The sequence below is a fragment of the Sus scrofa genome, chromosome 13 (assembly GCF_000003025.6).
Source record: "Sus scrofa isolate TJ Tabasco breed Duroc chromosome 13, Sscrofa11.1, whole genome shotgun sequence".
Taxonomy (NCBI): domain Eukaryota; kingdom Metazoa; phylum Chordata; class Mammalia; order Artiodactyla; family Suidae; genus Sus; species Sus scrofa.
Window position 1 is genome coordinate 39,846,073 of NC_010455.5, and position 27,912 is coordinate 39,873,984.

General features: G+C 43.0%; 1 protein-coding gene across 10 annotated transcripts in view; it reads left to right on the forward strand.

Moving 5' to 3' along the window:
* The window catches only part of FLNB (filamin B), a 149,493-nt gene that overhangs the window by 56,814 nt on the left and 64,767 nt on the right, over positions 1-27,912 (forward strand). For all 10 annotated transcript variants that reach the window (XR_002337597.1, XR_002337598.1, XR_002337596.1 and 7 more), the window contains exons 2-11: positions 832-1,080; positions 3,954-4,051; positions 6,975-7,122; positions 17,995-18,113; positions 18,975-19,052; positions 20,344-20,506; positions 21,738-21,935; positions 24,607-24,744; positions 26,278-26,404; positions 27,292-27,428. Coding sequence is in view for 7 of the 10 variants with exons in the window: in XM_021069061.1 (XP_020924720.1) it covers positions 832-1,080; positions 3,954-4,051; positions 6,975-7,122; positions 17,995-18,113; positions 18,975-19,052; positions 20,344-20,506; positions 21,738-21,935; positions 24,607-24,744; positions 26,278-26,404; positions 27,292-27,428 (1,455 nt within the window). In the remaining 3 variants the exon portion in view is untranslated. The remainder of the gene's footprint in view (positions 1-831; positions 1,081-3,953; positions 4,052-6,974; positions 7,123-17,994; positions 18,114-18,974; positions 19,053-20,343; positions 20,507-21,737; positions 21,936-24,606; positions 24,745-26,277; positions 26,405-27,291; positions 27,429-27,912) is intronic.

A 27,912-nucleotide genomic window follows, 5' to 3' on the forward strand; every position in this document is an offset into this window, starting at 1 on the left:
GTGAGATTTGAGGGAAACTGTCCTCTTAAACTTGTAGATGGGATGTAAACAGAAACAGCTTTTTATAGGGAAAAGATGTCTAGGACATAGTGATTAGTGAAAAGAAAAATTTCAAGATTAATCATATGGTATATATTCAGGGCAGCAACCGCATACATATATTTGTACACATAATCTGGGAGACTCTATGCTGCCAAGTTAACAGGTGATTATCTCTGGAATGGAACCACCTCTTTTTATGGTCTGTATTTCTGAAATGATTTCTTTAAATTTAAAAAGTTGTTATAGAAAATTTCAAATGCACATAAAAATAGAGACAACAATATATAATGCATTCTTGTGTACTTAGAATCCATTGACAGTGGAATCTTATTTCAACTCTTTGAAGTATTTTGAAGCAAATGCCAGCATTGCAACCTTTCACTCTTAAATAGCTCAATATGGTTTTCTAACAATTGTGGGCTCCACTCACTTTCTTTTTCTTTTTCCTTTTTTTTTTTGTCTTTTTGCCTTTTCTAGGGCCGCACCCGCAGCATGTGGAGGTTCCCAGGCTAGGGGTCTAATCGGAGCTGTAGCCACTGGCCTATGCCGGAGCCACAGCAACACAGGATCCGAGCCTCGTCTGCAACCTACACCACAGCTCACGGCAACGCCGGATCCTTAACCCACTGAGCAAGGGCAGGGACCGAACCCGCAACCTCATGGTTCCTGGTCAGATTCATTAGCCACTGAGCCACGAAGGGAACTCCTCCACTTACTTTCTTATAAGGAGTATGATTCACTTTGATTCAAACCAGAGGTTTGATGAAACCTGTGTCTCTCTCTGCTTAGACAGCAAAGCCATCGTGGATGGGAACCTAAAGCTCATCTTGGGCCTAGTATGGACGCTGATCCTCCATTACTCCATCTCCATGCCCGTGTGGGAGGATGAAGGGGACGATGATGCCAAGAAGCAGACACCAAAGCAGAGGCTGCTGGGGTGGATTCAGAACAAGATCCCTTACTTGCCCATCACCAACTTCAACCAGAACTGGCAGGACGGCAAAGCCCTGGGAGCCCTGGTAGACAGCTGTGCTCCAGGTAAGTGACCATGACTGCCTAAGCCATCTCTTCCTGGGGGCTGGTGGTGGTGGTGGGGAAATATATGCTCATGTGGACACCTCAACCTCTTTTTTTTTTTTTTTTTTTTTTTTTTTGCCACACCTGTAGCACGTGGAAGTTCCCAGGCCAGGGATCAAACCCAAGCCACAGCAGTGACAATGCTGGATTGTTAACCTACTAGGCCACCAGGGAACTCTAAACCTCTTTGTTTTCAGTGGGAAAGCTAGGTTTACTGTGATTGGTGTACTCCTCCTGGTTTTTAGCCCATTGCAAGGTAGCCAAAGGATGGAAAAATGGACCTGTGTGCCTTTCCGATGGCAGTCTTATAGATCCATCCATTGCCTTGTTTGAGCATTGAAGTACTTATCCAAATTCTGAATGAAGGCTTTCATGCTCTGAGTTTAGCCTCCAGACCCTAAGTCTCACTTCTTTCCCAGTTGGTGCCTCATTTCCCATTGGCTTCAGCATATGCTCTATTAGGTGGTTTGGCACAAAAATCTAAAAACATTTACTGAGTGGAAAGTACCCATTTTTATCAACCACTGGATTGACTGTATATGGCTTTCTCCGCCTTTTTCTTTCTGCGTTGCTGTGAAGTAGTGCTTGGTCAGGATCCAACTGGAGCCTTTTCCACCCTTGACAGGCTCCTCTTTTCTGAGATGAATGTACACCAGGGTAGTAATTATTCTCATTGTAGAGTTTAGATCGGTGGAAAGAGTTTGCTGGTATACTCTCAGTAGAAAAACCAGAGCCTTTGTTTATGTGCACCTCCAAAGTTGTTTTGAATTAAAAAACCCTGCTCTAATAATTGTATTTTCCATTTACGGATTGCTCTATATATGCTGGGTACATTAGTATTAAGCATGCTCAACTAGCTGGTGTCAGCTAGATAAGGAAGGAGAGCTGGCTCTAGGCCTCAGTCTGCCTTGAGAACCTGTGAGTTGGTGTTATCCAGAAGTAACTCAAAGCTCAGCATTAGTGAGTTCCCCAGTGCCCTCTTCCTTGCTGCCATGCAAAATCACATATTAGGATGCCTCTTTCCAGTTCTAACCTGGAGATTTTTCCTCCAGTCCTGTACTTGTGTTTACAATGGTTTTGTTTGTTTGTTTGTTTTGGAGATAATTCTAGGTTTAGGCCTTATTTGAGCAAGCGAATTTTTTAATTGTATAGAATGCTCCAATCTTTTCAGATATATCCAGGATGGGGGTCGCAATATTATGACTTATAATAAATACATGTTTGGTCTTTGTCCCTATCCTGGCTCTTAAAAACCTTGAAATTTGCTAAGTGAGCCATGGTAATGGTAACTTTCTTTTCTTTTTCTTTTTTCTTTTTTTTGTCTTTTTAGGGCCTTACCCTCAGCATGTGAAAGTTCTCAGGCTAGAGGTCTAATCGGAGCTGTAGCTGCTGGCCTATGCCATAGCCACAGCAACTCAATATCCAAGCCACGTCTGTGACCTACACCACAGCTCGCAGCAACACCAAATTCTTAACCCACTGAGGAAGGCCTGGGATCATACCTGCATCCTCATGGGTACTAGTCGGGTTCATTACGGCTGAGCCATAATGGGAACTTTGATAGCAGTTTCTTTCAACCACACGAGTTTGTTAATGGGGTGACTTGTTAACGGGGTGACTTTTGGAATGCTCTTAAGAATGGGGGCTGGTGGGCCAGTTGCCAGGGGAGCTTGTGCGCGCATGCACACCCCCCCCTGCCCCGACCTCCAGGGAGGAGAGAGGGGGTGGACGTTGGGTTAATTACTCATGCAGGTAATTGTCATTCTGGCCCATGTAATGAAGCCTCCATAAAAATCTGAACTATAGGGTTTGGAGCTTCCAGTTGGTGAACATGTGGCAGTCCTGGGAGCGTGGCTTACCTAAAAGGACATGAAAGCTCCTCTCCTCTTCTCCCACCTTGCCCCTTGGCATCTCTTCCATTTAGTAAAATCCTTTAATAAACTAGTAACCCAATAAGTGAAGTGTTTCCTGTGTTCTGTGAGTCACTGTAGGAAATGATCAGACCTGAGGAGTGGGTTGTGGGAACCTCTGACTTATAGAAGCCCAGGTGACAGACCTGGACTTGTGATTGGGCTCTGAAGTTGGGCTGGGGGTGTCTTGTGGGACTGAGCCCTTAAGCTGTGGGTTCTGATGCTATCTCTGGGTACATAGGGTCAGAATTAAGTTAAATCAAGGGGGAGGGAGTGGGATGGACTGGGAATTTGGGGTTGATAGATGCAAACTCTTGCCTTTGGAATGGATAAGCAATGAGATCCTGCTGTATAACACTGGGAACTATATCTAGTCATTTATGATGGAGCATGATAATGTGAGAAAAAAGAATATAGACATATATGTGTGACTTGGTCACCTTGAGTACAGTAGAAAATTGGCAGAACACTGTAAACCAGCTCTGATGGAAAAAATAAAAATTATTATTTAAAAAAAAAAATTGAGTTAAATCATAGGACCCCCCCCCCCATTGGTGTCAGCCCCATACATTTGATGAGCAGAGTAGTGAGTGTGATGGGTCAATAAATCATTCCTGCAAAAAGGCATCAGGCCCAAATGGTTTTTCAGGCTTTGTTCATTTGTTAACACCACACCCTTAAAGATAATCCCTATCTGAATGGAAGAAGATTCCAGTCTGAAAGAGAAGTCTCAGCTCAGGTAGTTTCTACTCTGGCATACTCATTTCCATGATACCTTTGGCCCATGAAGTATACACTTCACTAAGATTTTTGGAAGAAATTGTTCTCCGTTAAGAAACTGAGTGGATTTAGTTTAGGCACCTAACTTCCTTTAATCTCTTCAGTCAGTTAATACTAACAGCATCCTATGTGTTATGTTGACAGGTCTGTGCCCAGACTGGGAATCCTGGGACCCAAGAAAGCCTGTGGATAATGCACGAGAAGCCATGCAGCAGGCAGACGACTGGCTTGGTGTCCCACAGGTACGTGTGCACCCGTGCCTGTCCCATGAAGCTGTTTTCCCTTACGTGCTATGGATGCCTCTGGGTCTGGCAGGCAGTCTGACCTCCTCAGTGGTCAGCTTTCAAGGAGCCTTGACTGTGGCATCTCACATCTTCCCCACTTTATTAATAGGTTCTCATTACTTGGGTGCTTGTAGATCCCCTAAAAATTTTCACTGTCATGTGTGACGTATTTTGGAGTATTTCTTTTTTTCTTTTTTTTTTTTTTTTTGTCTTTTTGTCTTTTCTAGGGCCGGTCCCGCGGCATATGGAGGTTCCCAGGCTAGGGGTCTAATCGGAGCTGTAGCTGTCAGCCTACACCAGGGCCACAGCAATGCAGGATACCCAACCCACTGAGCAAGGCCAGGGATCAAACCCGCAACATCACGGTTCCTAGTCGGATTTGTCAACCACTGCGCCATGACGGGAACTCCTTATTTTGGAGTATTTCTGTTCCAAAGATCACAAAGGCCATCTTTGGACACCAGACAGCAAAAGTGGACCTTAACCATAAGAAATTGCCAATATTTGACCGTTTTTAACCTATTAAACATTTTTTTGGAGTTTCTTATAGCTCAGCGAGTTTGATATCCAGTCTTGTCACTGCAGTGGCTTGGGTTGCTGTGGCATGGGTTTGATTCCTGGCCTGGGAACTTCCACATGCCAAAGGTGTGACCAAAAAGGGAAAAACAAAACAAAACATTTTTAAAAATCCAGTTTCTTTAAGAAAGTCACTTAGAACTTTTTAAAAGATTAAAACCAGGATAACCAGCCATTAATGGAAATTGTGGAGGAATTTGTATTTCCCATGATCCTAACACAAGAATATAACAAAAGAACTTGGAAATTGAGTATGTCTTGGATAACATCTGCAGTAGCCATATTGCTTAGTTGAGGTCCAGTCTTCTAAGCTCCTCCTGACATTCTGAGTCCCATGTTCAAGACCTGGTCAAGGAAACTGAGTAGCTGGTGCCATTGGTGGATGACCTCACTATGGGCTCTGTTAAGGTGTTATGTTGGTTTTCAGAGCTGAATTCAGTGTATTTTGTAACAGGATCCCTTGGGCGGTAGAAAATCTTGCCTATGTGTTTTTGGTTTGGTTTTGGCATCATGTCTCTGTTCTAAGGCCCATTCCTTGGCTCTGCCACATTCAGGAAGTGGTGTGGTGTGTTTTTCATCTCCTTAAACCTAAAACCATCTCCATTTGATGTTCATGTGATGTTGGCACTGTATAAAGCTGTTAAAGGAGCTGGCTACAAGAAATGCTAAATCAATGCACATCCATTTTATGGAACGTATTGGAAGCAACTGTACAAACCCAGAGAGCTATTTTGTTGCTGCAGGCTAATCATCAGAATGTTTGCTGGTGGTGTTTTGTTTTGTTTTGTTTTTTAAACCGTGGAGTGAGGGAAGCTGGGTACATATGTCATCCATCTGCTTTTGACTGACCCGGTTCATGAGCCTTCTGTTCAGCTGAAGAGGTGTGGCTTGCCTCTTGTTGGGAACAGGAGAAGTTTTTGTGCTGTTTAGGGTTGGGTCAAGTGGTACAACTGGGGCTGTGACACCTTCAGAGAGGCCACCTGTCCAGCATGGGTCTAACCTTGTTCCTAAGCTGAATGTTAGGAGAAAATTTTCCTCTTCTTAGTTTATAAATGGCTTTTAATATGAAACCTCTCTTAGCTCAAGCTGCTGTAACAATGCCATGGACCATGTGGCTTAAACAACGGACATATATTTCTCACTTCTGAAGGCTGGTAAGTCCTGGTGTCAGGAAATTCACTTTTTGGCGAGGGCTCTCTTCCTGGCTTGCAGGAAGGACGTGATGGAGAATGAGCTCTGGTCTTCCTCTTATAAAGGCACCAATCCCATTAGGGGAGCTCCACCCTCATGATCTCAAATGTCTAAACCTACTTACTTCCCAAAGGCCCCACCTCCTAATACCATCACACCAAGGGCTAGGGCTTTAAGGTATGAATTTGGGGAGGACATAAACCTTCAGTCTATTATAAGATCATATAACTAATATGTCATTGCATTATCTCTCTATTTGATTTTTCGCCGCATCCGTGGCATGAGGATGTTCCCCAGCCAGGGATTGAACCTGCACCACAGCAGTGCCCCAAGCTGCTGAAGTGACAATGCTGCATCCCTAACCCACTGAGCCACAAGAGAACTCTTTCTGCCCCCCCTTTAAACTAGTAGCTGAATTAACAGAAATGCAGGCAATGGATGAATGAGCCAAGAAAAAGGCCAGTTGACCTATGCACTTTTTTGTAATATGCTCCAATCCCATGTGTACTTGTTTCTTCTCTCTCCTCATGTGATAGAACTTATCCTTTCTGGAAAGGGGAGTGAGTGGCCTTTTTTTTATCAGGAGGGTACATATGAACCGCTAGAACTTGTGCACAGAATTGTCTGGAGAAGGTCCTCAGCTTCCAAATGGAACAGTCACACCTCTAAAAGTTGTTTTTTTTTTTTTTTGTTTTTGGTCTTTTTTTTGTCTTTTGTCTTTTGATGGCCACACCCACGGCATATGGAGGTTCCCAGGCTAGGAGCCTAATCAGAGCTACAGCTGCTGGCCTACGCCAGAGCCACAGCAACGCCACATCCGAGTCACGTCTGCAACCTACACCACCGCTCACGGCAATGCTGGATCCTTAACCCACTGAGCGAGGCCAGGAATCAAACCCACAACCTCATGGTTCCTAGTTGAATTCATTTCTGCTGTGCCACGATGGGAACTCCTAAAAGTTTTAAAAAACAAAACTGATTTTGACATGCCAGTTTAATGTAGTTTACTGAGAGACTGACTCAATTTCTGTTTCGTTTAGGAGATGTTTGCAAAAACTTCAGTAATTACAAAGTGATTTGTTCCAGGTATTCATCTATCTTGTCATTGTTCTAGGTCATCACTCCTGAAGAAATTATTCACCCAGATGTAGATGAGCACTCGGTAATGACTTACCTGTCCCAGTTCCCCAAAGCCAAGCTCAAGCCAGGGGCTCCTCTTAAACCCAAACTCAACCCCAAGAAGGCCAGGGCCTATGGCAGAGGTAAGTACTGGCTGTGTTGGATTTGAGGTTTGTCCCCTGATCTTAGAGGTTATTCAGAATCTAGAGTGTATAGACTTAATCCTTAAGGTGCCCCAGGCCTCCTTTGTCACATGTGTTTTTACCTAAAGTTCCATTTATTGATGACCATCATTTTCTGCCTTGTGAATCTTGGCTTTCAGAAACGCTGCTGCCTTAATGTGATGGAGACGGATGAGTTGGTTGCTTTGTGATTTGGGTGCAGTAAGCCTGGGATGAAGAAAGGACTGTTGTTCCCATTTTTCAGATGAGGAATCAGAGGCCCAATCCACAGGGTGGTGGTGGGGTCAGGTGGAGGGAGGGGGTCCTCAAATTACCACAGTGGGGTAGGGGCAGGAGCCTGGGTCTAGGAGCTGCTGATTTATGTCTTCTTTGGATATGCTGAAGCGGCCTCAGATTTCCAGATGGAATAGGAGCTATTGTTAACCCCTGGCCGATACTTCCTTGCTAAGACATCCTGTTTATGATATCACCACCAACTGCCAGGAGACAGCTCAGAACATTACAGTGGGTCAAAGCATTTTGAGGAACTTGTTTTTCTGGTTGGCACCTGACTTTAGGCACATGAGCTTTTTTAAGGAGAATAGTTGCATTTCAGCCCACTGTGGTTTCTGGTTAAGATTAGCGCAGCAAGATACAATTTACTCTTTTCTCTATGAGGAGGGAAAGGAATATGTTTTATTTATTCATTTTCATGGTTACAACTGTGATAACATTCACACACAAAACATATCTGGTATATTCTCTCCTAGAATCATAGTTCTTATCATTCTGATGTTTTCTCTTGCCTGCGTGTGCACGTGTGTGCGTGATCGTTGTATTATTTGAAAATAAATTGCAGACATGGTGACATTTCACTCCTCAATACACCAGCAGGCCTCTCCTAAGACTAAGACATCCTCTTTTGTAGCTGTAATATTCATTATTACACATAAGAAAATTAACAGTAATTTCATAACAACTTATATCCAGTTTGTATTCAAATTTCCCTATTGTTCTAAAATTGTCTCTTACAATTTTGTTTGACAAACCAAGACCTGATTAAGAGTCATCACATCTGCTTTATTATTTCTCTTTAGACTCTTAATCCAGGATAATTCCCCCCCAACTTTCTTCTTATTTTTTTTAATGACATTGACTTTCTGAAGATCCAGAGCACTTGTCTTATAGCATGTCCCATCTGCTCCTTCTCTTTGAAAATAGCATCATCCTACTTGGCATCAGCTTAGTCTTAAGATGACACACGACCAGGGTGGTGGTTCTGACCATATGCTGTTCTCAGCATCAGTGCCAGGGTCCCTCTCATCATCATTTAGATCAGAGGACAGTGAGTTCTGAAATAAACTCACTTGCCATTTGAGGTCCTTTTGGCAATGAAGCTGGGTCTGTGCAATTGTTTGTTTTATATGGAAACTGGGGGTTTTGTTTGAAGCCCACTCCCTCCTTCCATATGCAGTCAGTTGAAGGTTGGCCGGTCCATGTCCACGCTTGCTTTGAAAGTGCTTTCTCTTAGCTATAACCAAAGATAGTAGTTGGAATAAGGGATCTCTGATTTTATTTTATTTTTTATTTTTTGTCTTTTTGAGGGTCGCACCTGAGGCATATGGAAGTCCCCAGGCTAGGGGTACAATCGGAGCTGTAGCCGCCGGCCTACGCCACAGCCACAGCAACACCAGATCTGAGCCGAGTCTGCGACCTACACCACAGCTCACAGCAACGCCAGATCCTTAACCCACTGAGCGAGGCCAGGGATCGAACTCGAAACCTCATGGTTCCTTGTCGGATTCGTTTCCTCTGCGCCACAATGGGAACTCCAGGGATCTCTGATTTTAAAGACCATGCTTCCTTAATGGCAAAAAAAGCTGCAAACAGCCAAATCTCTTGTCAACAGAATTGGTCAAATGGATTGAATCTAATCAAGACATAAAATGCTGGTTTGCAATAACCTTATCACTGGCTGTCCAGTTTCCCCATTGTTAATGTGAAACAGTTTCCTTTCACAATGCTGTTTTCTAGAAAATGTGACTTGCAGCAGTTAAGGAATGTGGCTAGTCATTGCCATTTCCTCCTTCTGCTTCTGTGTTATGTACTTAGGGAGGAAACATGTACACACACACACACACACACACACACACACACATGTATGCATATTTTTGGATTTTTGCATTATTATGTTAAGGTAGAATACACATAACACAACATTCACTAATGTAACCATTTTTAAGTGGACTATCAGTGTCATTAAGGACATTCACTGTGTTGTACAAACATTGCATCTTCCTAAACTGAAACTTTGTACCCATTAAACAATAACTCTCCATTCTCACCCACCCCACCCCTCCCCTGCCTCTGGGAAGCACTATTGTATTTTGCCTCTGAATTTGCCTATTTGGGGTACTTGATTAAAGTGGAATCATACAATATCTGCTGTTTTGTATTTGGCTTACTTCATGTAGCATAGTGTTTTCAAGGCTCATCCATGTTGGTACGTATATCAACATTTCTTTCCTTTTTAAAGCCGACTGATACTCTATGTGTAAACCACATGTCGTTTATCCATTCTTGGGTCAGTGGACCCTTGGGTTGTTTTTGCCTTTTAGCTAGTGTGAATAATGCTGTGGTGAACATGAATATATAAGTATCTGAATCTTTGCTTTCAATTCTTTGTGTATATTTCTAGAAGTGAAATTGCTTGGTAGTATAGTTCTTCTGTGTTTAATTTTTTTTTTTTCCTTTTTAAGTAGGAAGAGAAAATGGTCATTGTAGGCAACAGGCCACACATGAAGCCACATGGGCAGAACCTTAGATATCATCTTTGGCTCAGGAAGAGACAAAGGGGAGGGACAATTTGCTCTCTCCTGTGTGGCCACATTGCTTTATTTCTGCCAACAGAACCAAGGCGTAGAAACGTTGCATCTTCTAGTTGCTAGTTCACTGAGATCCATTCACTGAAAGGAGTGAGGGGTGGGGTGAGGTGCACCGGCAGCCACAAACAGGTCTTTGTGGTGGGCTCCCTCGCTGGGTTAGGGATGTTGAAAACATGCAGCCATGAACTAAATAGAAAACATATGTTCCGTATGAAGCATTCGTTGCATAGCAGGCTCTCAGCACCCTTCGTTCTGAGTAATCCTAGAGACCATTGTTTCCCTGTGTTAGCTCTGAGCGAGTTTACAAGGTGCTGGATGTGGTTTGGCCTCTTAATTAACCATGGTCAGCCAGGGTAGATGAGCCCCATCCTGGGCCTTGGATAGGCTGCAGGGTAAGTCGTTTCTCAGGCTCTTGGAGTCAGGTGGAGAGAGTATTAATAAACATTTAAAGTGCAGGGTTAAATTTGTTTAGTGACCCAATCATGATAAAAATTTTAAGCAAAAGAAAAATGTAGAAAATAAAAATTGAACACCTTCCTTCCCATCTGCTAGTCTCATTCCTTCCTTCAAAGTCTGAGGTGTTTCTTTCCAGCCTTTTTTTTTTAATGCTGAGATGAGTTCGAACTGTATTTTCTTCATTTTGCATTTCTTACCTAGCAGATTGTGAATGTTATCTTGTTATATAACAATCTATAGCCAATAAACTCTGTTATTTATTGGAAAACTAATACAAATCCAGAAGGAGTAACAAATGACTCAATGTCTTCAACAGATAAGTGGCAAAGAAGAGATGGAGAGAAATGTAGAGAGTGAATGAGATTTAAGAGGCTTAGGAACTAGTTGTAATATGTGAACCTTATGGGATCCTTTTAAAACTTTTAAAAATTCATGGCACTTATAAGATAATTAGGAATTTGAACACTGAATATTTGATGATACTAAGGAATTGTCTTTAATTTTTTTGATGTGACTTTGTTTTGATGTGGATATTCTATAAATGTCTTTTAAAGATACATAGTGAATGTTTGTGGATGAAAAATGTTAGGACTAGGATTTGTATCAAAATAATACAGGAGAAGGGAAGAGGTGGGAGTGAAGGTGTGAACCAAGACTGGCTGGGAGTTGATAGTTGTTGAGGCTGAGTGATAGGTACACGAGATTCATTTTACTCTATGTCTGTATACATTGAGAATTCTCTATAATTAAAAAAAAAACCTTAAAAATATGTAATACTTATGGGAAGAAGGAGTAGAAGTATTTTTCTTAATTCTTCCTAGTAAGCACAACTAAAATCCCTGGGCATTTTCTACAGGACAAACGTAGGGAGACTTGGACAGAGAATAAGGCAAAACAGCTAGGGACCTTGGAAACACAGACTGACACAGTAGTGAGTTCCTTGGGTTTTCTTTTGCTTCTTATATCCCAGGCCTGGAGCTGAAGAAGCTAATGACTTGGGAATGCCCATGGATACAAGCACAAAAAGCCTCAACAAACACCTGCTCTCTCTGATTGAAAGAGCAGGAAAGGGCAGCCTAGCAAGCAAGACAGAACACTTTTAAACAATCGCTATTATACTCCAGCCAAGTGCCACAGAATAAACGGTGGCCTCCAACCCCTACTGACACCAGCAAAGGCCAAGTGGGGAGCCCAGACTTTCCCTGCAGATAAGGGGGCCACCCTCCCTACAGTGATGTCAGAGGCCACTCGAGGGTAATAATGAGGCACTCCTAGCCTTCCAGCTGCCACTGGAGGTCCAGTGGGAGCTAGAACTCCCACTTCCACCCACCAGTAACGAGTAATCATCTATACCTGCTGATGGAGCCCCCTCCAGGTGGAGGTTGACCCAGGAACCTGGACATCTTCCCCCAGTGGTGGTAACAAGGCATGCACCCTCCCTTCCCTTGCTGGAGCAGTATTATAAAAAGGCCACTAAAACAGAAAGTTTAAATAAGACCCAGAGTCTCATAACACAATAACCCAGAATATCCAGGTTTCGATCAAAAAATCACTTATTGTACCAAGAACCAGGAATATCTCAATCTGGATGAAAAAAGGCAATCTGCTGATGCCCACATTAAGATGATAGAACTATTTGATGAAGATTTTAAGGTGCCTATTGGAGTTCTTTGGTGGCTCAATGGGTTAAAGATCCTGCATTGTCACTGCTGTGGCTTGGGTTGCTGCTGTGGCATGGGTTCTCTTTCTGGCTCAGGAACTTCCACATGCCACAGGCATAACCAAAAACAAACAAACAAAGACTTTAAGGCACGTATTATAAAAAGGCTTCAACAAATAATTACAAGTACATTTGAAACAAAGAAATAGAAGATAATAAAGGAGAACCAAAGGGCACTTTTAGAACTGAGAAATACAGAAACTGAAATAAAAACTCAATGAATGAGGTCAGTAGCAGAATGGAAGGACAGAGAAAAGAATCAGTGAAGTAAAAGGTAGAACAGTAAAAATCATTCTGAATGACAAAGTAGACTGAAAAAAATGAACAGAGCCTCAGGACCCTGTGGAACGACAACAGAACATCTAACATTCATATCATAGGAGACCTAGGAGTTCCCGTCATGGCTTGGTGGTTAACGAATCCAACTAAAAACCATGAGGTTGCGGGTTCAATCCCTGGCCTTGCTCAGTGGGTTAAGGATCTGGCGTTGCCGTGAACTGTGGTGTAGGTGGCAGATGCGGCTTGGATCCCGCGTTGCTGTGGCTCTGGCGTAGGCCGGTGGCTACAGCTCAGATTAGACCCCTAGCCTGGGAACCTCCATATGCTGTGGGAGCGGCCCTAGAAAAGGCAAAAAGACAAAACAAACAATAACAACAACAAGAAGAAAGCAACATAGGGAGACCTAGAAGGAGAATGAAAAGAGAGCAGGGCTGAAAAAATGCTCAAATAAATAATGGCTGAAGACTTCCTAAGTTGTGCAAAAACAAACAAATAACCATAAACCTAAAGATTCAAGAAGCTGAACTAAACCCAAGCAGCATAAGGACACATACACAAAGTCTACACCAAGCCATGTCTTAGGCAGACTTCGAGAAACTAGACCCTAAAAACTGGAAGGCAGTGAGAGAGAAATGACACCATACCTACGGGAGAGAAATAGCAAGACAGATTTCTCATCAAAAGTCATAGAGGCCAGAAGGAAGTGGCACCACATTTTCCAGGTGCTAAAAGTAAAGAATTTTCAGGCCAGAATGCTATATCCAGGGATAATATCCTTCAGGAGTAAAGAGAAGATCAAGACATTCTCAGGTAAGGGAAAATGAAAAGAATTTGTCATAAGCACATCTACCCTAAAAGAATTGGTAAAGGCAATCCTCTGGACAGATGGGAGACAATGAAAGGGGGAATTTCGGATTAACGGAAAGAAAGAACATGATACGCAAAATATGGGTAGGTTTAATAGACTTTCCTCAAAAAACACAAACTATCAAAATTCAGCTAAGAGGAGCTAGATAGCCTGAAAGGTCCTTTAACCATTAAATACAATTTATAATTTAAAAGCTCTTGGAAAAGAAAATCCGGGGCCCAGATAATTTCAGTGGAGAATTCTATCATACATCTAAAGAAGCATTAACACCAAATCTACATGATCTCTTCCAGAAAATATGAAAAGGGAACACTTCCCAGTTTGTTTTATGAGCCTAGTTTTGCTCTAATAACAAAACCAGATAACGACAATGCCAAAAAAAGAAACTGCAGACCAGTATCCATCATGAATATAGACGTAAAAGTCCTTAGCCATTATACAAGCAAATAAAATTCAGCAAAATATAAAAAGAATTATGTATCATGACCAAGTAAGATTTATTCTAAGAACGCAAGGCTGCAGTCAACGTATTTCTTGACTGAAGAAGATCACATGATCATGTCAATTGACACAGGAAAAACACTTGACAAAATTCAGTGGCCATCCATGACAAGAATTCAGAAAAAGAGGACTAGAGGAGAACTTCCTCAACTTGAAATAGAGTAACTACCACAAAGAATCTACAACTAACCTAATTAATAGTGGAAGACTGAGGGAGTTTCCCTGGTGGTACAGCAGGTTAAGGATCTGCCCTTGTCACTGGTGTAACTCTGGTCGCTGCTATGACATGGGTTCATTCCCTACCCCAGGAACTTCCACATGCCGTGGGCTCAGCAAAAAAAAAATTAAAAAGAAGACTGTATGTTCCCTAAAATTCAAAACAAGGCAAAGATACCCATTTGCACCACTGTTTTTCAACGTGATGCAAATTTTAGCCAGTATAGTCAGGCAAGAAAAGGAGATAAAAGACATATATGGAAAAGTAAGAAATAAAAACTGTACCTATGTAGATGACATGATGGTCTATGTAGAAAACTGTAAAGAATCTTAAAAAACAAAACAAAACAAAAAAAAAACCCTCTCTTTGAATAACTGAATTCAGCAGTCACAGGAATCACCATGTAAAAATCATTTGTATTTCTGTCTACCAGAATGAACATGAGGATAGTGAAATTTAAAATACCATCCCATTTACAGTTGCTCAAAAAATTGAGAAATTGGTGTCAATATAATAAAACATGCTAAGAATTCTATGCTGAAAATGACAAAAACACTGATGAAGAAATCAAAGACCGGAGTTCCTGTCGTGGTGCAGTGGTTAACAATCTGACTAGGAACCATGAGTTTGCAGGTTCGATCCCTGGCCTTGCTTAATGGATTAAGGATCCAGCGTTGCCGTGAGCTGTGGTGTAGGTCACAGACGTGGCTCGGATCCCACATTGCTGTGGCTCTGGCGCAGGCCGGCAGCTACAGCTCTGATTAGACCCCTAGCCTAGGAACCTCCATATGCCGTGAGAGTGGCCCTAGAAAAGGCAAAAAGACCAAAAAAACAAAACAAAACAAAAAACAAAACAAAACAAAAAAGAAATCAAAGACCTAAATAAATGGAGAGACATACTTTCTATGGGTTGAAAAAGTTAGAGTAACAATGTCATTTCTCCCCAAATCTTCATATTGGTTTTTGTTTTTTGTCTTTTTATGACCACTCCCATGGCATATGGAGGTTCCTAGGCTAGGGGACAAATTAGAGCTGGAGTCCCTGGCTTGTACTACAGCCACAGGAATGCAGGATCTAAGCTGCATCTGCAATCTACACCACAGCTCACAGCAACGCTGGATCCTTAACCCACTGAGAGAGGCCAAGGATCAAACCTGTGTCCTCATGGATGCTAGTCAGATTTTTTTCCTCTGAGCCACGACAGGAACTCCCTTTATATTTGTTTAACCCATTGCTATTAAAATCCCCACAAGATTTTTTTAATAGATAGGAAAAAGCTATAACTTTAAAAAGTATATGGAAAGACAAAGGAATTATAGTAAGGAAAGCTATTTTGATAATGGACAATAATGTGGTAGGAATCAGTCTATCTGATTTCAAGACTGTTATTTCAGACACACAGGTCAATGGAACAGAATTGAGCACCCAGAAAGAGACCCACACAAATACTCACAACTGATTCTTGACAGAGGCACAGAAGCAATTCACTGCAGGGAAGAGAGCTTTTCTACACATGGTTCAAAAGCAACTGAACATCCAGAGGCAGAGAAAATGAACCTTGGCCTCTGTCTCAAACTTCTTGTAAAAATTAACTCAAAATGGATCACAGACTTCAGTGGAAACCATAGAACTATAAAACTTTCAGAAAAAGGTGTAGAAGAAAATCTTCAGGATCTAGGACTAGGCAAAGAATTCCTAGACTCGACACTGAAAACATGATCCGTAAAAGGAAAAAAATGATCAATTGGACCTCATCAAAGATTAAAAAAAAACATGTAAGAGTATGGTCTACATTCTGAGGTCTTGGTGTAGAACACAAGCATTGGATTGTGTGTGCTATGAGGGTTCTCTCTCACCCTTGGGTCACCCCACTTTTGTGAGACTAGCTTCTGCCCTATTGGCTACCTAGACACCATCTCAAACAACTCAAAATGTTGCTTAGACCATAGGCCCCAGGGGACTGGATTTTACTTAATAAAGAAGAAAACAAAAAACTTTTTTCACCATTTCAAACTTTTTGCAGTTAAGAGGTAGAAAAACTAGGTAAAAACTGAGCAAAAATATTTGGAAACCACATATTCAGCAAAGCACTAGTATTTAGAATTTATAAAGACCCCTCAAAATTCAATTGTCAGAAAACCTAAAAACTAAAAATAACCACACAATCCAATTTGAAAAAGGGCAAGAGATAAGAACAGACATTTCATGAAGAAAATATGCAAATGGCAAAGAAGCACATGAAAAGATGTTTAATGTCATTGGCCACAAGAAAAGTGCCAAATAAAACTACTGCACACTTATAGGAAGGGCTAAAATAGTAAGTAGCCATACACTAAATGATGGCAAGGATCCAGAGAAATTGAATCTGGATCACTCATACATTGCTGGTGGGGCTGTAAAATGGTACAGCCACTCTAGAATACAGTTTGGCAGTGTTAAAAAAAACTAAACACACAACTACTATACGACCCAGCAGTTGCACTCTTTGACATTTATCCAGAGGGTTGAAAACTTATGTTCACACACAACTCTATGCATGAGTGTTTATAGCAAACTTATCAGTAATAGATAACTAGAAACAACTTAGATGTTCTTCCTTGGGTGAATAGTTAAACAGACAGTGGTGCATTCATATCTTGAAATAATACTCAGTGATAAAAAGAACAGGGTATTGATACAGACAGCAACCTGGATGAAACTACAGAAAATGATGCTAAGTGGAGAAAGCTAATCCCCAAATTTTACACAATGTGTAATTCCAGTTGTACGACCTTTGAGAAACGATAAAATTACAGAGATGAAGAACAGATTAGTAGTGGGAGGGGTTACAAAGGAGATAGTTATACAAGGGCAACATGAGGGTTCCCCATGGGATGGAAGTGTTCTGTATCTTGACGATGTCAAGTTAGTATCCTTGTTATGATGTTGCACTAGAGTTTTGTATGATGTAACCATCTGAGGAACAATAGCGGTTTTTTGTTTGTTTTTAGTTTTTATTTTATGGCTGCATCTGCAGCATATGAAATTTCCTGGGCCAGGGATTGAATCTGAGCTGTGGAGTCACTGCTGCAGCAACAATGGATCTTTTAACTCACTGCCCCAGGCTGGGAATGGAACCTGTGCCTCCTCAGCAACCTGAGTTGCTGTAGTGGTATTCTTAACACACTGCGCCACAACAGGAACTTCTAGAGGGTGTTATTATTTATTACACTTGCATATGAATCTGTCTCAATTGGGTCAGTCGTCTCAATTAAAAGTTTAACTGATAAAAATAATAATCAAATGCAACTTAAAAACATTTCAAGTAATAGGAAATGGTCTTTTTTTTTTTTTTTTTTTTTGTATTTTTGCCTTTTCTAGGGCCACTCCCATGGCATATGGAGGTTCCCAGGCTAGGGGTCTAATCGGAGCTGTAGCCGCCAGCGTACGCCAGAGCCACAGCAACGCAGCATCCAAGCCGTGTCTGCAACCTTCACTACAGCTCACAGCAATGCTGGGTCCTTAACCCACTGAGCAAGGCCAGGGATCGAACCTGCAACCTCATGGTTCCTAGTCGGATTTGTTAACCACTGTGCCACAACAGGAACTCAAGGAAATGGTCTTTTTTAAAAAAGAGCCACACTTCATTTGTCTTCCCCTGTGTCACTTCCCTCAAGGCAAACCCTACTGCTAGTTACATGTTTTCACAATTGTATAGGCTTCTGAATGAATTGCTCTGCATATTTCAGAATCGGCTACTGGCTTTAAGTAACAAGGACAGCATTATGGGTTTTGATGTGTTTGATCATCCTTCTCACTGCAGTCTGTCCCTGTCTCCCATATGGCAGCTGCAGGGCTGGGTCCCATCTCTTAGTTCCCCAAAGGAGACATGGTGGGGAATGGCGTGTGTCAGGCCAGCTTGTAATGTGCATTTGTAAACCTGTGACAGGAATCGAGCCCACTGGAAACATGGTGAAGCAGCCGGCCAAGTTCACTGTGGACACCATCAGCGCGGGGCAAGGAGACGTTATGGTGTTTGTTGAGGACCCCGAAGGGAACAAAGAGGAGGTACCTTGGAGGATGCTGCCTCCTTGATTAGCATCCCATGGACCTTTTGGGGCTTGTGACAGGGACTGTGCCTCCATCTTCCTCATGAAAGCTCACAACAAAATCCCTTTTCCAAAAGGGATCCTGAGACTTAGAGCGGTTAAAGTAACTTGCCCAAGGGCTATGTCTTGAAAAATCATGTAAATTGATACCCAAGGCACAATCTTTAATCAAATAATGGATAATTTGGATTTAGCTAAAAACCTGGTTAGTCGAGGTTTTAGATACCGATGGCCATAAGAACAGTAACAATATAATTACCGATAGACTAATAATACTGATAGAATGCAGTACAGTAATGATACTGATTCCCTACTCTTCTCATGCTGAGCATCCTCTGGTTCCTCCCTCAGGGCCTTTGCAAGTAATGTTTCTTCTGTTTACTTGTCTTCTCGGGGCTATATTTCGTTCCTAGTGCTTAGCACCATCGAGGTTCTAAGTTTACCAGCATATTGTCTGTTTCTCCCATTTGGGCAGGAATTGTGCCTGATTTTGTTTTACTTTTGGTACCTGACATGGGGCCTGGTATTTCATAAGCTCTTAATAACGACTGGGCCAATAAAAGTTCATGTTTCTTGCTTCATAGTCTCTCCCAACTAGAAAGTTTCAGCCCTGAGACAGTGGAGAGTCTTGACTTGGTTATACCTCTGTGCTATGTGATTTTGTTTCTGTGACTTCAGGCTGCTTTTCTCCTGGGGTGGTCTGTAGGGGTGGTGGGATGGAAAATAGCCAGGGCAAGTTCCTTGCCTGGCACCCCGCTTTAGGATCTGCCTTTACTCACACCCGGTGCCTTCTCTGATTGTCATTCACTTTCTTTCCTAGGCACACGTGACCCCCGATAGCGACAAGAACAAGACATACTCTGTGGAGTATCTGCCCAAGGTCACCGGACTGCACAAAGTAAGATGAGGTGTCATGACCTTCCTTGCTTGGACTGCTCTTCTGGGCTTGCTTCCATGTGTGTGGAAGAAAGACATCTTAGGAAGGAGAATGGTTTACTTAACTTCGAATTTTCCTTTCTGTTTATAAAAGTATCCAGGCGCATTTTAGAAAATTTGCGATCCCTATCAGTCAGACTTGGGACATCAGCTGCTACATAGAGATTGAATTCCACTAAATTCTTTGCCACATCCTAAAATTTTTCTGACTCCACTTAGGTAACCGATAGCTGTAAGCTACATGCTGGGAATGTAGGTATTAAGCTATGAGCTCTTTGTCTTTAATGCTTCCTTAAGTATCCCTCTTCAAGGCACTTCAGGGGATCTGTCAGTATTGAAGCTTGAGTACAGAGAAGGCCAGTTGACTCTAGTGGAGACCAATGGCCCATTCCTGCAACTGAAGAAATGGTGGGCTTCCAGCTTGCAGGTCCTTTGTCTCAGGAATATGTTGAGTTCCATTAGAGTTGGTGCCTGACTGGCTTAAAGGATAAGAGCTAAGGGGGTCCTGCAGGAGAGCTGGGTGATCCAGGAGTGTGCTTTTAATAGCACATACAGGCCAGTCCCTGTGTACCAAGCCAAGACTTTGGGACCTAGACCATACATACCACCTTAGGCTCTAGAGATTTCACTTGGAACCATGGCCATTGATTTCTGTTATACTCTTAGAACTTCATGAATTTGAGAAAAAATATCTTGAATGGGGCATTAATTTATTATGCAATTAATTTATTCCATTCATATGAAGGCCAACCTAGTATCCCTCAAATTTAAAAGATGAGAACTCCAACTCATATTTTAGATGGAAATCTGTACTGTATCTCAAATGCATGTATCTGAGAGTGATCCTGGTCTCTTGAAAAGTATTTTGACTCTAGATTTGAAATCCTGAACTGTGCATTATATTCGGGGAGCAGGGGGCAGTGGTCCTATCTGTAGTTGCTTAAAGGGTCCATTGTCTTAGAGATTCAAGTATAGGTATATTTGCATGTATCCTACTATAAGGACTAATTTAGGCATGTCTGATGTAAGTGTTTTTAGTTTGCTAAAGACATGACGTCCCAGGCCCAGCTGTGTAGCTGATGAAGGCAGATAGGAGTCCTGTTCAGGCCCCTTTTCCCAGAGCTCCTGGTTCCAGCAACCTTTGTGTGTATAATCAGGAGGATGGAAGAGAAGGTTGTTGGTTCATGTAGCTTGATAGGTGGTCTTGCCAAGTAGGGAGAAATGATGATGTCTTACCTGCTTGTCACTTCTAGGTCACAGTCCTCTTTGCAGGACAGCACATCTCCAAGAGCCCATTTGAAGTGAATGTTGACAAAGCCCAAGGGGATGCCAGTAAAGTCACCGCAAAAGGCCCAGGCTTGGAAGCTTCCGGGAACATCGCCAATAAGCCCACCTATTTTGACATCTACACAGCAGGTAACACCTCTCTGAAAGCCTGAGATAAGGTTTGGGATGCCTGATCTTTGTTTTTTAAATTGAACAACCAACAACAAAAATAGCTTTTTTAAATATGCTGATTATATTCTTAGATTTTTTTTCAACCTGATTTCTTCTCTAAAATCACTCAAGCTTGGAGTTCCCTGGTGGTGTAGCGGATTAAGGATCTGGCATTGTCACTGCAGCAGCTCTGGTTGCTGCTATAGCATGGGTTCAATCTCTGGCCAGGGAACTTCTATATGCCATGGGCACAGCCCCCCCCCAAAAAAATTACTCAAGCTTAATTTTGATTATTAATAATCAGTTTATTTACACATTTCTGAGTTAACTAAATAAATGAACGTTCTAAAGAAACTCAGTTTTAAGAATTATCTACTCAGAGTTCCTATTGTAGCTCTGCAGAAACTAAACTGACTAGTATCTACGGGAATGCTGGTTTGATCCCTGGCCTTGCTCAGTGGGTTAAGAATCCAGCATTGCTGTGAGCTGTGGTGTAAGTCCCAGACACAGGTCAGATCTGGCATTGCTGTGACTGTGGTGGAGGCCAGCAGCTATAGCTCTGATTCAACCCCTAGCCTGGGAACTTCATATGCAGCAGGTATGGGCTTCCCCCCCCCCGCCCCCAAAGAAAAAATCATCTCCTGGACTGAATTCTATGCAAGGCCCTATTGGGGAGTGGGGTATATAGAGGAATGAATAAAACACAATTTTTGAATTGTCAGCTTTCTTTTTTTTTTTGTTTTTTCTAGGGCCACCCCCATGGCATATGGAGGTCCCCAAGCTGGGGGTTTAATCAGAGCTGTAGCCGCTGGCCTACACCAGAGCCACCGCAATGCGGAATCCGAGCCGCATCTTCGACCTACACCACTGCTCATGGCAATGCCGGATCCTTAACCCACTGAGCGAGGCCAGGGATCGAACCCGCAACCTCATGGTTTTTAGTTGGATTCGTTACCCACTGAGCCATGATGGGAACTCCATGAATTGTCAGCTTTCTTTTCAATGTAAAATTATTAAATAGAGAGTGGGAGAAAAGGAAAGCTGGCTCTGACCCTCTTCCTCTCCACCAGAAAACAGTTACTGTCCAGGTAAGAACCTTCTGAGGGCCTCTCCATCTGTTGTGGTTTGCATTTTGTACTTGCTTTTGTCTTCGTCAGCAGGGAGCTTTCTTGAAGGTGACTGAGGTCATAGATTGTTCTCTCTCTCCTAGGTGCTGGCGTGGGTGACATTGGTGTGGAGGTGGAAGATCCCCAGGGGAAGAACACCGTGGAGTTACTCGTGGAAGACAAAGGAAACCAGGTGTATCGATGTGTGTACAAACCCATGCAGCCTGGCCCCCACGTGATCAAGGTCTCCTTTGCTGGAGACACCATTCCCAAGAGTCCCTTTGTGGTGCAAGTTGGGGAAGGTGAGTGCCAGGGGAGCTGACCATTTGTGCCTAAGGCTGGTCATATATGTGACTGGGCTGCGAGGCCAGGAGAGTGGTCAGGGTCCAACAATGAACTCAAGCCTGTCCTTTTGCTGCCAGGGCCCCTTATAGCAGGAGGTATCCTGAAAACATTCAGGCTAGTATCTATTTTGTCCTCAAGATACTCATACTAATATCTTCCTGTGAGCCATAGAGTGACCTGAGTGCTTTACTTGTATTAACTCATTTAATTTTCCTCCAAACCCTCATACCAGGATTCATTATCTACACTGAGAGATGCAGGACTGATGCTGTTTGAGGCATTGTCATCTGTGGCTGAGGTTAAGAGCTATGGTATTGCTGGTGCCCTGTAGCCTCCTTTACTGACTGCCAGGCACTGAGCGCAACTGCATCTAATCATGACACCACCTGCCTGTGTGCTCCGGGGACCATTCTTATCCCCATTTTGCAGGTGGAGACACTAAAGCTTAGATAACTTAAGGTATCAGTGAGTACTAGGCATTAGTAGCAATAGAACCAGGGTCTCTGTTGACTCCTTAACCATGCCGTTAAACTCCCTCTGCAGCTAAGAACCATGCATTTTTCTCTCGTGTTAGACTCTTTCCCTCTGCTACCTTTTCTAACCAATACTTGCCTTTCCCTGTTCTGTCCTGTGTATCTGCGTCTGCAGACCTGGCTTCCTCTTCTGAATCCTGCCTCTGGGCCAGCCTGGACCCCGAAGCTGTTGGCTTCCTAGTTGAAAGCACTGGGCCAGAGGCATCTCTCTTGGTAAGGGCTGGTTGGGTGGGGCTTCCACTGCCAGTTCTTTTGCTGCCTGCAAATGTCAGCTGTGCTATTTGTGACCTCAGGAAATTACAGTGCAGGTGTTAATGCCTTTTGTCCATCCAGACGCCAAACCCACTCTCTAATTACACTTTAACATCTCTAAAACATCTCAAAATGGTGGAAAACCAAGTGGTTTCCTTCAAACTTTTTAGTTCCATTTAGTGTTTATATGAATGAAGCATTTATCCTTTTGATGTTGAGACTGTTGCCTATGTTCAGAATTTCCATGAGTGCTTTTTTTTTTTTTTTTTTTTTTTTTTTTTTAAAGACACACTTAAACCCTCCAAGGGAAGTCCTGTCATCCTGTTGTGACTTATTTCTGGTATGACCAAATTTTCTCCCCTTGACAAAGAAAAAAAAAAATTCAGAAACAGAACTCCCTTTGACATAATGCAAGAAAGAATTTTGAACAGCTTTCTTCGTTCTAATGGTGTTTCCTGACTTCCTGTCACTCATGGACTTCTTTTTCATTTCTGGCATGTCCATCTATCATCTGTACTAGTTTCTATTTACTTGTTTTGCTTTTTAGGGCTGCACCCGAGGCGTAGGGAAGTTCCTAGGCTAGGGGTCCAATCAGAGCTGCAGCTTGCAGCCTACACCACAGCCACAGCAATGGTGGATCTGAGCCATGTCTGCAACCTACACCACAGCTCATGGCAACACCTGATCCTTAACCCACTGAGCAAGGCCAGGGATTGAACCCGCATCCTCATGGATGTTAGGTTCATTACCGCTGAGTCACAATGGGAACTCCCTGTACTAGATTCTTTTTAATTAAACTTTCCTCCACTTCATTCATTTTAGGAAAAAAAGCTTTTTATCACTTTCATAAAGGAAAACCAACGTCACTTCCCATGGAATACTACATAAACTTAAGCTCATCCACAAACTACCTAACATCATCACTACTCCAAGGGAGTGTATATGTCTCTTTGGGTCTGTCCACCTGAGGACATTGCAGGGATGGAGTAGAGATTCTTGTCTTCTGGATTCTCTGATCCCCTGGTATATATTTGTATATGCAGTGTCCAATTTGGAAAGGAATAACGTGCCATTTTGCCCATTAATCTCCCCTTTGTATCTCCCCCCCTTTTAGGACCTCTTATGTAGGGAATGTTAGAAGCTACCTTTGTCCTTAATTTTTAGACATAACAACCATAGGTTTTTTTAACTAGATCCAGAAATTAAGAGTGGTGTTTATTGCTAATTATTGAATTTATAGCTGCCCACATCTTAAGATCCTTGTAACAGACAGCACTAAAATATTTGTCTGCTTTGGCTAAGGTGGGGTTGATCTGGTCTTTTTTTGAGCTATCCTCTGGCCCTTCCTGTGGAGGATGACAATGTTTAGACTTTTAGAAATGACTGATGCGAAATTTGGAACCAGGTCAGATGTTTTCAGAGTGCTGTGTTTTCCAAGTAGACTTGAAAAAGTCCAGTCTTCCTAATTACTGGGCTCTTGAGTATGGCAATGAGGTTTGAACAATGTCCAGCCCTAGGTCTTACCTCTCTTTTACCACTGAGAGGATAAATGCCAGGACTCAGCCATTACCAGGAACCCAGCGAATCCATGCTGTGGTCTCCTGCTTTCTTTGCCAAAGTAACTTTTCCCCAGTTCTTGTGCACTGTGGCTGGACACAGTTATGTTGTGTCCTTATTTGCTAGCCTGGGGTGCTCCCTGAACAGGACCCCTGGACTCAGGGAACTGCTCCATACTCTTTATGCAAAGCAAACATTTTCTTGGCGGTAGCTACAAGTTACCTTGGCTTGCTCAACTCGGACTAAAGAATGAAAGGTTGAATTGATGTTGAAACTGTGCTTGCAGCCTGCAATCCAAACGCCTGCCGGGCCAGTGGCCGAGGCCTGCAGCCTAAAGGCATTCGTATCCGGGAAACTGCAGACTTCAAGGTTGACACCAAAGCTGCTGGAAGTGGAGAGCTCGGTGTAACCGTGAAGGGTCCTAGTAAGTGCTCCTTTGTTTCCCCATCTCAGATGTGATTTCGGCCAACTTTGCAGCCATCGTGCAGTGAGTTCTGATTGATTTGTGCTAGAGAGCTATGTCAGAGATTTGGGGCTCTCTGGGCTCCATGGTGAAAGAAACAGTAATTGATTAGTAATGTCTGCCCTGGATGTGGGAACGGTGGTGGCTTGACAGCCTCACATGAAGACTTATAGTAAAAGACAGTGATGTAATGAAGTTGGAGAAATGTCCTTGGATCAACAGCATGAAGTGGCCCATTTTTTAACTTGAGGAATCGAGGCTCAGAGAGGAAGGGTCTTGACCAACGTCACACAGCTTGTAAGCCTCTGAGCTGGAATTCAAGCCCAGTCTCCAGAGCCAGTAATTTTCCCACCACAGGTTACATTTTGTAGACGATGAAAGTATGCCAGGTGCCTAATTACTATGATCAGTGCTTATAGAAGAAATAAAAATTCCCTAAGATTTTCTTTGTAGATAAATGCCATTTGTGGATGGGTACGTTGCATCCCATAACTCATTCTTGCTGTCTCCTGGGAAAGGAGACTGATGGGAGGATAAGCATCTATTCTGTCCTCAAGTTTTCCCCGGAACAGAGAAGCAGCAAACATTTCTAGGTGCAGGTGGAGCAGTGTGGGCTGTTTCACTCCCAGGCCTTGTGGAATCTTGAGCTTTCTGTTCCAGGACCGCTCTCACCCTGTGTGTTCCCACCAGGCAGGGGCAGGAGTGTTCTGAGCTCCAGAAAGTTAATATTTGATCTCAGAGCCCCAAACTTTGGGGCAAGCTGTGCCCTGAGGGCAGCCAAGGTTCCAGACTGCCTAGGCCTGGAGTCAGGCTGCTCTGGGGCTGCCTTCCCTCTTGGCTTGTTGCTACAGGAACTAAGGAGGCCTTTTTTTTTTTTTTTTTTTTTTTTTTTTTTCTCTTCCCTGACCTTAGATTCTTGCTTGACTAAATGGCTTTCCCGGCCAAACCTCAGGGCTCGACATAAAACAAGTTTCTGCCTGATGGCTCAGTCTGGAGTTTGTAGGATAGCATTTAAAACCTGTCCTCTTAGAGAGAGCATACGAGAGCTTTCATGCTTTAGCTGAAAAAGATATGCCAGGATACTAACTTCAGACTCATGCCACATACTCATAAGGGTTCCCTGCCTCCCCAGTTTTCATGGGCCGCTAAGAAGGGTGGCTTTGATCACTGAGAAATACTGAAGTATGACCAGATTTGTCTTTGCACAGACCCAGGAGGTTCAGGACTTCATATCTCCCTCATAGCTGAGAGAGCATGTAAAAACTATTGGCTGGGAAATCTTCTATTTCCTCTAACTTCAAAGGAGACCTGGGTCTCTTTTCAGCTTTGGAGTAATCTCCCAATTTGGGGATGTCCCACGTTCTGAGTCATTCTACTCAGTTTTCCTGTGTGGCTTATGTGTTGTGGATATCTCTGTCTTTCTGTTCTTGTCTTTCGGATTCTTGTTCTGAGCCCACGGTTGCATTGGAAAGATGGTCCTCTTCCTTCCCACAGAGGGTCTGGAGGAGCTGGTGAAGCAGAAAGGCTTTCTGGATGGAGTCTATTCCTTTGAGTATTACCCCAGCACCCCAGGGAAATACAGCATCGCCATCATGTGGGGGGGACACCACATTCCAAAGAGGTGAGTCTCCAACCAGAGTCCTGTCTCCTCCAGAGCGGTGATCGGCCCAGGGCAGGCTCAAGGTGGTTGCTTCCTGGGCTGCAGGAAGGAAAGAGATCTGCTTTGTCGAAAGCTTCTTTTTTTTTTTTTTCCTTTCAGAGCAACACACACACAGTTGGCCTGTTCTCAAAAGCAGCAGAAAGTCACTGTGGTTTCAGCTGCCTTGCTTTAAATCAAATGCTGGTGGTTTGGGGCTGGTGGGAGGCAGAGAAGCCAAAAGGAATAGCAATACATAGCAAATGGGCTGTGTGTCTATACACCCTTATATAAACTGAGACTCTTTCTTTCAATGTGTGCCTCTGTTCAGGAATGCCATGGGTAAAATGGTTAAAATCTGCTCTGGTTTATATTAAAATCCTCTACGTGAGTGTGGTCAGGAACCAAGGGGCGAAATAAAACTCTCAATAAATTCAGTTTACATATCTGAGCATATTGTAAGTTTCTGAGAATCTAAGCAAACTTCTTTTTACTCTTCCATACCAAAGTTAGAGCACATTCATTCATGTATGAGATAAAGCCTATTCAACCTAATTTTCTTGTTATAGTATAAGCAGCAGGTGGAAAAGTATGCACTCTCTTAACCTTTCAGTTCTCACGGTCTGATGAGCCCTGCACACAAAAGGTAAATGACCAGGACAGTGCCAGGCAGCATGGCTTGAAGCTGCCCCTTTACATTATATTGTTGACATAACAATGGCTGTGGGGGGACCTGCATGAAGGAAAGGCTTGGCTGGAGCCTGCAGGTAAAAGGATTAGGCAAGTGGAAAGAATATATGTAAAGAGCTTATGGCAGTATTTATCCCCTTTTTTGCTCCTCTATAATGCTTCCTCTGTTCCTTTTCTTCTAGTCCCTTTGAAGTTCAAGTTGGCCCTGAAGCAGGCATGCAGAAAGTCCGTGCATGGGGCCCTGGCCTCCACGGAGGGATTGTTGGGCGGTCGGCTGACTTTGTGGTGGAATCCATTGGTTCTGAAGTGGGGTCTCTGGGTATGTGGAAACAGCTGACCAGCGGCTTCCGGCGGGCTGAGATTACAGGGCGCCTGGACTAGGTGTAAGGCTGTGTGTTGAGGTCTCCTCTGAGCCTCACTGTTCTAAGCCTCCTAACCACCCAGGGCTGCCTCTAGATACTGCCTTGGAATTACAATTCCCATTTTCCCCTTGCCCTTCATGTTGCCCTCTGCACTCATTCATCCACTAGACCTTGAGGACAGAGTCCTTCTGTGGATGTTGTGCCTAAAACAGTGCCAGGAACATAGTAGGCACATGGCAGATATTATTGACTGATCCTTAGTTTAGATGAATGAATGAATTTTGCTGAAATTAGACATTTGGGAGGTAAATAACTCTTTGGAGCATAGCTGAGAATATTTTAAATATGTATCTAATGTATATGATCATTTTAGATCAGTGGCCAGCACCCATCTCTCTGTGAAGGACCAGATAGCAAATATTTCAGTATTATGGGTCGTAG